A 12,271-nucleotide genomic window follows, 5' to 3' on the forward strand; every position below is an offset into this window, starting at 1 on the left:
ATCATAGCCAGAGTGTCGGTCAGTAACCATGACTCATCATGGCCAGAGTGTCGGTCAGTAACCATGACTCGTCATGGCCAGAGTGTTGTCAGTAACCATGACTCATCACAGCCAGAGTGTTGTCAGTAACCATGACTCATCATAGCCAGAGTGTTGTCAGTAACCATGACTCATCATGGTCAGAGTGTTGGTCAGTAACCATGACTCATCATGGCCAGAGTGTTGTCAGTAACCATGACTCATCATGGCCAGAGTGTTGTCAGTAACCATGACTCATCATAGCCAGAGTGTTGTCAGTAACCATGACTCATCATAGCCAGAGTGTCGGTCAGTAACCATGACTCATCATGGTCAGAGTGTCGTCAGTAACCATGACTCATCATGGCCAGAGTGTCGGTCAGTAACCATGACTCATCATGGTCAGAGTGTTGTCAGTAACCATGACTCATCATGGTCAGAGTGTTGTCAGTAACCATGACTCATCATGGCCAGAGTGTCGGGCAGTAACCATGACTCATCATGGCCAGAGTGTGGGTCAGTAACCGTTAGGCTTATATCGAGAGCCTACGCCTCAGAATGCACTCCCACAACAAGCTGACTGACTCCTTGGTATCTATTTACTAGTAGGTGAACAGAGACATTAGGTGATAAAAACGTGCCTAACCATTTCCAACCCGTCTTCAACTCAAGCTCATTACATCCACTGGTCAACCCCAAAGACTCATTAATTTTTTTTTACATGCTGTTCATTCAAAACGGGAATTTTCTCAAATATAAATTAACATTATAATATATTACCATATTGTGCATATACGACTATAGGTTAAGTTAGTTTAGGTGTTTAGGTTCTGTTAGGTTCTATATGTAGTACGTAGGCGAGGCATTAACAGCGTTGGGGTTCAAACAAAATTCGTCAGTGAATCACTTGTTCCGTAAGTGCTTCACTTCGAACGTTCCTGTTCGAACGAAATCAGTTGTGAGTCGCGTGTAAACTGTTTTTCATTCATAAACACTTGGGTAGATGGGTAAATGGAATTACTTTTGAGTCTTTGGAGGACAGGCTGTATGTCCCGCCTGAATTCGATCCCTGAATTCCCGATTGTGAGTCAAGATCGAACCCAACTGCAGTACTGAACTATTTCATTCAAAGCGATTTACTACCAGAAATTTTAGCCAAATGTTCCCAGCTTGCAACCTATAGGTAGCAAATGTGGGTGACTGTAACCCTCCACATCGCTGTAACTTGCTAAGCCAAATGTATTTTTGAGAACAGTGACTGTGCCCATTATGTGCCTCTGTAGCCTTTTCCACTACTTCCCACATGGAGGGTATGGGGTGCACTACTGTCCACAGGATGGGTATTGGAAGCATTACTGCCCACAGGATGGGTATGGGGTGCACTACTGCCCACTTGATGGGTATAGGGTGCACTACTGCCCTCGGGATGGGTATGGGGTGCACTGCTGCCCACAGGATGGGTATGGGGTGCACTACTGCCCACTGGATGGGTATGGAGTCCACTACTGCCCACAGGATGGGTATGGGGTGCACTATTTCTCACAGGATGGATATGGGGTACACTACTGCAAACAGGATGGGTATGGGGGTGCACTACTTCCCACATGATAGGTATGAGGTGCACTACTTCCCACAGCAGGGGTGTAGGGTCCACTACTTCCCACAGGATGGGTATGTGGCCCACTACAGCCCACAGGATTGGTATGAGGTGCACTACTGCCCACAGGATGGGCATGGGGTGCACTACTTCCTATCGGATGGGTATGGGGTGCACTACTGCCCACAGGATGGGTATGGAGTGCAGTACGTACTGCCTACAGCATGGGTTTGGGGTCCACTACTTCTCACGGGATGAGTATAGGGTGCACTACTTCCCACAGGATGGGTATGGAGGTGAACCACTTCCTACAGTATGAGGATGAGGATGGGGTGCATTACTTCTCACAGCATGGGTATGGGGTTCACTACTTATGGGCATTGGGTTCTCTACCTCTCAGAGGATAGGTATGGGGTGCAATTCTGCCCACAGGATAAGTATTGGATTCACTACTTCTCACAGGATAGGTATAGGGTGCACTACTGCCCACAGCATGGGAATGGGGTGTACTACTGCCCTCAGGATGAGTATGAGGTACACTACAGCCCGCAGGATGGGTATGGGGTGCACTACTTCCCACAGGATGGGTATGGGGTGCACTACTTTCCATAGGATGGGTATGGGGTGCACTACTCCACACAGCATGGGCATGGGGTCCACTACTGCCCACAGGATGGGTATGGGGTGTACTACTGCCCACAGCATGGGTATGGGGTGTACTACTGCCCACAGGATAGGTATGGGGGTCCACTACTGCCCACAGGAGGGGGTATGGGTCCACTACGTCCCACGTGATGGGTATGGGGTTCATTACAGCCCACAGGATGGGTATGGGGTGCACTACTTCCCACAGGATGGGTATGGAGGTCTACTACTTCCCACAGGATGGGTATGGCGTCTACTACGTCCCACAGGAAGGAAGGATATGAGGTACACTATTTCCCACAGCATGGGCATGGGGTCCACTACTTCCCACAGGATGGGTATGTGGTGTACTACGTCCCACAGGAAGGGTATGAGGTGCACTACTTCCCATAGGATGGGCATTAGGTACACTGCTTCCCACACGATGGGTATGGGGTCTTCTTCTGCCCAAAGAATGGGTATGGGGTGTACTACTGTCTAAAGCATGGGTGTGGGGTCCCCTGCTGTCCACATCATGGGTATGTAGTGCACTACCGCCCACATGGCGTGCACTATCACCCACAGTCCACTACTGCCCACAGGATGGGTGTGTTGTGCAATATTTCTCACAGGATGGGTAGGGGAGGTCCACTACTGCCCACAGGATGGGTATGAGGTGCAGTATTGCCCACAGGATGGGTATAGGATCCACTACTGTCCACAGAATGGATATGGGGTGCTCAAGCCGGCTTTTCCCTGCCTGTCAGTCCTTATATTAAAGTTATTTGGATTGCTGGCTCCATCTCTTGCCTTCCTGTTCCTGGTGCATGATGCTTGCTGTGGGACTGGCTTATTGGCCTTTGTCACGGGCTGGGTACCAAGGTTAGCGCCCATCGCTGCTTGTCTTGGGCACCTGACTGTGTACCCTGGCACGTGCTGTTTTCATGCCTGGAATCCTTTGGTTTCTGTTTTTTTCCAAGAGCAATTATTTTTTTTTATGATTTTCTGGGCCAATTTTCTTGGTAGAGCTATGACCCTAAAGTTTTTCTTCCCACTTGAAGCAAACCAGATACCGGCTTGTGGTAGACTACGTAAGACTCAGAGGTCCTGGAGTACCAAAGCCTTAAGAACCGAGGGAAAGCGCCTAGAAAGTGGAGTTTCATAGTTGATTGATGAAGAGATTAAACCCCCCAAGAGGTGGCACAGGCATGAATATCCAGTTTCATAACCCTTAACCATCTATTTTAGTCATATTATACCTTCAGGATGGAAACAGAATAAAGAATACATTAATTGGGTGAAACATTAGAAACACAGAGAGCTTGAGTTACCCGGATGGATGCAGTGAAAGTGTTTTCAATAGTGTGTTAGAATATACTAAACAGAGAAGTGTGTATTGCCAAATATTTTTTTAAATCTTTGAAATAGCTTGTGCTGTGCTGGTGCAAAAATTGGCACTGATTAAAAATATTTACAAATATCGACTTACCTCCACTTGTGTTATTCTCCCAACTGGTAGCTCGCAACTCATTAATCATGGAGTCATATGTGTGGTCCAAACATTCCTCCTCATAAACATCCAACATCATCGCGTTTACTGCTGCATATCTGAACGTAAAACAAAATATAATTTTATTTTTCAAAATCGTTTTTAATCAATTTCTTTTAAATAGTATAATTTTTAATCTGCATTCATTAAGTCACTTTTTATGTAATACTATATCACTTTCTCTTTAGGTAACTATCACTGAACAGTATATCCTTTGTGGTGTGAATGTTCTGAGAAAAGGTCATACATCACTAACTCAATACCGGACAAAAGAAGATGTCCGGTCGTGTTGGTCGAGCGGTTAAGAGATCCTGTACGCCAGTAGAGTGCTCCTGGCAGTATGGGTTCGAGTCACTTCTTGGGTTTGAGTTTTCAGTTGCATATTGTCCTGGGGACCATTCAGGCTTGTTTGCATTTGTGTTCCTCACATGTGCCCCAAAGAATGAGGTGATTTGATAAAATACCATGCCCAAGTTTACCAACCGAGTGCCGGCGGGGGGATGGAAATAGCTTTGGCTACCATCCTCTTTTGTCCAGTCATGTTGGTTGAGCGGTTAAGGGATCCTGTACGCCAGCAGAGTGCTCCGGGCAGTATTGGTTCGAGTCATTTCTAAGGTGTGAGTTTTCAGTTGCATATAGTCCTGCGGACCATTCAGGCTTGTTCGCATTTGTGTTCCTCACGTGTGCCCCAAAGAATGAGGTGATTTGATAAAATGCTATGCCCAAGATTACCATCCGAGTGCCGGCGGGGAAGTGGTTCAAATAGCTTCGGCTCTCACTTCCTTATGTCCGGTCGTGATGGTCAAGCGGATTAAGGCGTCCCTGTACATACCAGTTGCGTTGCTCCTGGCAGTATGGGTTCGAGTCACTTCTGGGGTGTGAGTTTTCAGTTGTATATAGTCCTGGGGACCATTCAGGCTTGTTTGCATTTGTGTTCCTCACGTGTGCCCCAAAGAATGAGGTGATTTGATAAAATGCTATGCCCAAGATTACCATCCGAGTGCCGGCGGGGAATTGGTTCAAATAGCTTTGGCTATCACTTCCTTATGTCCGGTCGTGATGGTCAAGCGGATTAAGGCGTCCCTGTACATACCAGTTGCGTTGCTCCTGGCAGTATGGGTTCGAGTCACTTCTGGGGTGTGAGTTTTCAGTTGTATATAGTCCTGGGGACCATTCAGGCTTGTTTGCATTTGTGTTCCTCACGTGTGCCCCAAAGAATGAGGTGATTTGATAAAATGCTATGCCCAAGATTACCATCTGAGTGCCGGCGGGGAAGTGGTTCAAATAGCTTCGGCTATCACTTCCTTATGTCCGGTCGTGATGGGCAAGCGGATTAAAGCGTCCCTGTACATACCAGTTGCGTTGCTCCTGGCAGTATGGGTTCGAGTCACTTCTGGGGTGTGAGTTTTCAGTTGTATATAGTCCTGGGGACCATTCACGGCTTGTTTGCATATATATATATATATATATATATATATATATATATATATATATATATATATATATATATATATATATATATATATATATTATTAATTATAACCGAAAAAGTAAGATTAATAATTCTAACAGGAATTTTCTCAATGTTTCTTTTATTTCTTTTCACTGTTGATGGTAACTGAAAAATCAATTCTCCAAAATTCATTTTTATTTCTAGTCTGATGCGACACTTGAACGCGTTTCGTAAAACTTATTACATTTTCAAAGACTTTAGTTTACACACACACACAACTATAACTGAACAGAGTTTAAACAGCTTCGATTTTATACCTGCATTTGGGTGAGGTGATATGTTACAACAGTTTTGGATGAGGTGAAAACAAACTTTCAACGCAAGACAGAACACGAAACAATGGGTATAATATTTTCCAAGTTAAAAGGAAGAATGGAAGTAACTGCAAAGGGCCTATTGGCCCATATTTCTTGATGCTTCTATATTGGTGAGGAGGCTTGAAGTGGGTAGAATAGGGTTGTGCATTAATTGGCTGTTGATTGCTGGTGTCGACTTCTTAATGTGTAGTGCCTCGCAGATATCTAGCCGCCTGCTATCTGTGTATCTATCGATGATTTCCGTGTTTTTTGTTAAGACTTCTCTGGTGATGGTCTGGTTGTGGGAAGAGATTATGTTTCTTAATGGAGCCCTGTTGCTTATGCATCGTTAATCGCTTGGAAAGAGATGTTGTTGTCTTGCCTATATACTGAATTCTTTGAGGCTTACAGTCCCCAAGTGGGCATTTGAAGGCATAGACGACATTGGTCTCTTTTAAAGCGTTCTGCTCTGTGTCTGGAGTTTCTCATGAGTAGATTGGCCGTTTTCTTGGTTTTATAGTAAATCGTCAATTGTATCTTCTGATTTCTGTCTATAGGGATAACGTTTCTATTAACAATATCTTTCAGGACCCTTTCCTCCGTTTTATGAGCTGTGGAAAAGAAGTTCCTGTAAAATAGTCTAATAGGGGTACAGGTGTTGTGTTAGTTGTCTCTTCAGAGGTTGCATGGCATTTCACCTTCCTTCTTATGATGTCTTCGACGAAACCATTGGAGAAGCCGTTGTTGACTAGGACCTGCCTTACCCTACAAAGTTCTTCATCGACTTGCTTCCATCCTGAGCTGTGGCTGAGAGCACGGTCGACATAAGCGTTAACAACACTCCTCTTGTACCTGTCTGGGCAGTCACTGTTGGCAATGAGGCACATTCCTATGTTTGTTTCCTTAGTGTAGACTGCAGTGTGGAAACCTCCGCTCCTTTCCATGACTGTTATATCTAGAAAGGGCAGCTTCCCATCCTTCTCCATCTCGTAAGTGAAACGCAACACAGAATTCCGCTCAAATGCCTCCTTCAGCTCCTGCAGATGTGTGACATCAGGTACCAGTGTAAAAATGTCGTCAACATACCTGCAGTATATGGCCGGTTCCAAGTTCATGTCGACTAAGACCTTTTGTTTGATGGTACCCATGTAGAAGTTCGCAAACAGGACTCCTAGGGGAGAACCCATGGCGATCCCATCTACTTGCTTATACATGTGCCCATCCGGGCTCAAGAAGGGTGCCTCTTTAGTACAAGCTTGGAGTAATTTCCTTAGACTGTTTTCTGGTATGTCAAGAGGAGTACAGGCCGGATCACGATACACTCTGTCCGCTATCATCCGTGATGCCCCGATGCTCTCCCTCTCACCCTTCATCGATAGATACAGCGATAGCAGGCGGCTAGATATCTTTGAAGCACTACACATTAAGAAGTCGACACCAGCAATCAACAGCCAATTAATGTACAACTATATTCTATCCACTTCAAGACTCCGCACCAATATAGAAGGATCAAGAAATATGGGCCAATAGGCCCTTTGCAGTTACTTCCATTCTTCCCTTTAACTTACAAAATATTATACCCATTGTTTCGTGTTCTGTCTTGTGTTGAAAGTTTGTTTTCACCTCATCCAAAACTGTTGTAACATATCACCTCACCCAAATGCAGGTATAAAATTGAAGCTGTTTAAACTCTGCTCAGTTATAGTTATGTGTGTGTAAACTAAAGTCTTTGAAAATGTAATAAGTTTTATGAAACGCGTTCAAGTGTCGCGTCAGACTAGAAATAAATATGAATTTTGGAGAATTGATTTTTCAGAGACCATGAACAGTGAAAAGAAATATAAGAAACATTGAGAAAATTCGAGTTAGAATTATTAATCTTACTTTTTCGGTCATATTTAATAATATATGTCTACAGGAAAGACTGCTACCAATATATATATATATATATATATATATATATATATATATATATATATATATATATATATATATATATATATATATATATATATATATATATATATATATATATATATATTTTCCCCGGCACCTCCACTGTATTTATTGCCCGAAACGCATTGCGTAATAGTGGCTTTAGGCATTGTATGTACTAGCTCTATCTATATATCAATCCATTAATGTAACATCACTTGTATGTATATACCTTACCTGAATAAACATCTGATTCTGAATGTGAAAATATATATATATATATATATATATATATATATATATATATATATATATATATATATATATATATACCAGGAGGGGTACCCGTGATGCCCCGATGCTCTCCCTCTCACCCTTCCTCGTAACACCTCTTCCAATTCATAAAGAATAATAATAAGGGCGACGATGGCGGTGTTCAAGACATTGTCTCCTCTCCCATCCCCCTTCTTCCATCTCCGCCTTCACCCGCTCGTCTCCATATCGCATCCCTTGTGTACCCCCTCTTCTCCTGTTTCACGCTTCCTCTCTTGTTTCTCCCATCTTCCTCTCCTTTCCTTCCTATTCCCTATCCCCATCGGACCTCCCCATTATCTCAGAAAATATGTGTGTCTTTCATCCCCTTTCCCTCACCCTCCTCCAACACCATCGTCACCCCCTCCCTCTTCCTCCCTCCCGCCGCCTCTTTCCCCATCCCCTTCACACCCCCTCCCTCCTCCCCCCCTTCCTCCCCTTTCATTTTCCATGGGAGGGGAAGTTCAGAATGTAATTTATGTGTTTTATTGGGTTGAATTTTGTTTAAATAGCAAGAAATTTCCTCTAATGTTCCTAGATTAATGAATAATGGTGTATATATATGTATATGATTAAAATTAAAAAATGTATTTTGGATTTTTTGTTTTAAAATATTTTGGTAGGTGTAGTGACGGGAAGTGTGAAAACTCGTGGTGGGAGTGTGAACATGAGCCTGGCATGCTCTGTCGACCTCGACCAGCCTGTGTTCATCCTGTACCCAAGGCCAGTCACTCGGCCGACCCCAACCAGCCTGTGTTCATCCCATACCCTAGGCCAGTCTCTCTGCCGACCCCGACCAGCCTGTGTTCATCCCATACCCTAGGCCAGTCTCTCTGCCGACCCCGACCAGCCTGTGTTCATCCCATACCCTAGGCCAGTCTCTCTGCCGACCCCGACCAGCCTGTGTTCATCCCATACCCTAGGCCAGTCTCTCTGCCGACCCCGACCAGCCTGTGTTCATCCCATACCCTAGGCCAGTCTCTCTGCCGACCCCGACCAACCTGTGTTCATCCCATACCCTAGGCCAGTCTCTCTGCCGACCCCGACAAGCCTGTGTTCATCCCATACCCTAGGCCAGTCACCTGGCCGACCCCGACCAACCTATGTTCATCCCATACCCTAGGGCAGTCACTCTGCCGAACCCGACCAGCCTATGTTCATCCCACACCCTAGGCCAGTCACTCTGCCGACCCCGACAAGCCTGTGTTCATCCCATACCCTAGGCCAGTCACTCGGCCGACCCCGACCAACCTATGTTCATCCCATACCCTAGGCCAGTCACCTGGCCGACCCCGACCAACCTATGTTCATCCCATACCCAAGGGCAGTCACTCGGCCGACCCCGACCAGCCTATGTTCATCCCACACCCTAGGCCAGTCACTCTGCCGACCCCGACCAGCCTATGTTCATCCCACACCCTAGGCCAGTCACTCTGCCGACCCCGACCAGCCTATGTTCATCCCACACCCTAGGCCAGTCACTCTGCCGACCCTGACCAGCCTATGTTCATCCCACACCCTAGGCCAGTCACTCGGCCGACCCCGACCAACCTATGTTCATCCCATACCCTAGGCCAGTCACCTGGCCGACCCCGACCAACCTATGTTCATCCCATACCTTAGGGCAGTCACTCTGCCGACCCCGACCAGCCTATGTTCATCCCACACCCTAGGCCAGTCACTCTGCCGACCCCGACCAGCCTATGTTCATCCCACACCCTAGGCCAGTCACTCTGCCGACCCTGACCAGCCTATGTTCATCCCACACCCTAGGCCAGTCACTCTGCCGACCCTGACCAGCCTATGTTCATCCCACACCCTAGGCCAGTCACTCTGCCGACCCTGACCAGCCTATGTTCATCCCACACCCTAGGCCAGTCACTCTGCCGACCCTGACCAGCCTATGTTCATCCCACACCCTAGGCCAGTCACTCTGCCGACCCTGACCAGCCTGTGTTCATCCCACACCCTAGGCCAGTCACTCTGCCGACCCTGACCAGCCTGTGTTCATCCCACACCCTAGGCCAGTCACTCTGCCGACCCTGACCAGCCTGTGTTCATCCCACACCCTAGGCCAGTAAGTCTACTGAAATGGTGAGGATATTCCCTAATGTCTGGCCTCATACTTTGGACAGACTGACAAACAGACTAGATGTAACATGTTGTTACAAACAAACAACACCACACAAACAAGAAACATTAGGTATATAATATAATAAACCACACTATATAAACAGCAATCAAACAACATCAAACAAACGATGTAAACAATTAGTTAAACATTATGCCTCATAGTATACTAGGACGGGTACCCAGCAGTGCCCGGGATAGTCTGCCTCATAGTATACTAGGACGGATACCCAGCAGTGCCCGGGATAGTCTGCCTCATAGTATACTAGGACGGATACCCAGCAGTGCCCGGGATAGTCTGCCTCATAGTATACTAGGACGGGTACCCAGCAGTGCCCGGGATAGTCTGCCTCATAGTATACTAGGACGGGTACCCAGCAGTGCCCGGGATAGTCTGCCTCATAGTATACTGGGACGGGTACCCAGCAGTGCCCGGGATAGTATGCCTCATAGTATACTAGGACGGATACCCAGCAGTGCCCGGGATAATCTGCCTCATAGTATACTAGGACGGGTACCCAGCAGTGCCCGGGATAGTCTGCCTCATAGTATACTAGGACGGGTACCCAGCAGTGCCCGGGATAGTCTGCCTCATAGTATACTAGGACGGGTACCCAGCAGTGCCCGGGATAGTCTGCCTCATAGTATACTAGGACGGATACCCAGCAGTGCCCGGGATAGTCTGCCTCATAGTATACTAGGACGGGTACCCAGCAGTGCCCGGGATAGTCTGCCTCATAGTATACTAGGACGGGTACCCAGCAGTGCCCGGGATAGTCTGCCTCATAGTATACTGGGACGGGTACCCAGTAGTGCCCGGGATAGTCTGCCTCATAGTATACTAGGACGGATACCCAGCAGTGCCCGGGATAATCTGCCTCGTAGTATACTAGGACGGGTACCCAGCAGTGCCCGGGATAGTCTGCCTCATAGTATACTAGGACGGGTACCCAGCAGTGTCCGGGATAGTCTGCCTCATAGTATACTTGGACGGGTACCCAGCAGTGCCCGGGATAATCTTTCTCTCCCCATCTCCCCCATTACTGCCCATTTCTTTATCCCTCTCCCTCCAATCCCCTCAACTCTCCCCTCCCCATTCCACTTTCCTGCCCCTCTCACCCCCTTTCCTCTCATCTCTCTCAGTTTCACCCTTCTCCCCTTCTCCCTACTTCTCTTCCCTTCTCTTTATCCCCATCTCCCCTATCCCTCTACCCTCCCCATCACCCCTATCCCCTTCCACTCCCCATCTCCCTTACCCTCCCCATCACCCTTATCTCCCTACACTCCCCATCACCCCTATCTCCCTACCCTCCTCATCTCCCCTATCTCCCTACCCTCCCCATCTCCCCTATTTTCCTACTCTCCCCATCTTCCCGCCAACCATGAACAGACATTTCATTCTATGGAATGAGTACCCAGCTGCACCCAGGTCTCTCCTCTTCCTGACTCTTCCCCCAATCCTCCCCTTGAACTCCTTCATTCCCTACCCCCTTCATCCCCCAGTCCCCACCTCTTTCATCCCCCCTCTCCCCACTCCTGTTACATTCTCTCTCCCTTCGTTAAGAAAATGTATTATTACGAAACACTGAAAACATATATATGGGTTTCTCGGAAAGCATATAATTATAAATAAAACTCTAGAGGAATAACAGTATATTTCACAATTGACTTTCAAAATCGCCTGGTAGAAGGTGTCTATAATTGATAATATTTCTTAGAGTATTTTACTTAAACCACCTGGGGGGTGTCTATAATTGATAATATTTCTTAAAGTATTTTACTTAGACCACCCCCGAAGAGTACTTGTCCGTCCTGTATCCCAGACCATTTCCGTCTTGCAAATTAGGGTGAGGAATTCCCCAAGTGCCTGCCTTCCAGTTTTGGAGAGAAAGAAAAACGTACGTGTGTACAGGCAGATAGGCAGACAGACAGACAGACAGGCAGGCAGACAGACAGACAGAAAGACAGACAGACAGACAGACAGACAGACAGACAGACAGACAGACAGACAGACAGACAGACAGACAGACAGACAGACAGACAGACAGACAGACAGACAGACAGACAGACAGACAGACAAACAGACAGACAGACAGACAGACAGACAGACAGACAGACAGACAGACAGACCATCTGGAGCGGAGGAACTTTGTGGCACAACACCAACATGGTTTCAGGAATGGCAAGTCCGGCCTCACAGGATTAACTGAATTCTACGATCAGGCAACAAGAATCAGGCAAGAAAGAGTGGGGTGGGCAGACTGCATATTTTTGGATTGTCAGAAAGCCTTTGACAC

The 12,271-nt window shown here is 46.7% G+C and overlaps 1 protein-coding gene across 1 annotated transcript in view; it reads right to left on the reverse strand.

Moving 5' to 3' along the window:
- The window catches only part of LOC123758394 (putative serine protease K12H4.7), a 102,230-nt gene that overhangs the window by 32,011 nt on the left and 57,948 nt on the right, over positions 1-12,271 (reverse strand). The window contains exon 6 of the mRNA XM_069322429.1: positions 3,729-3,847. Within this exon, the coding sequence (XP_069178530.1) occupies positions 3,729-3,847 (119 nt within the window). The remainder of the gene's footprint in view (positions 1-3,728; positions 3,848-12,271) is intronic.

Source organism: Procambarus clarkii, chromosome 11 (genome assembly GCF_040958095.1).
Source record: "Procambarus clarkii isolate CNS0578487 chromosome 11, FALCON_Pclarkii_2.0, whole genome shotgun sequence".
In the NCBI taxonomy this organism is placed as follows: Eukaryota; Metazoa; Arthropoda; class Malacostraca; order Decapoda; family Cambaridae; genus Procambarus; species Procambarus clarkii.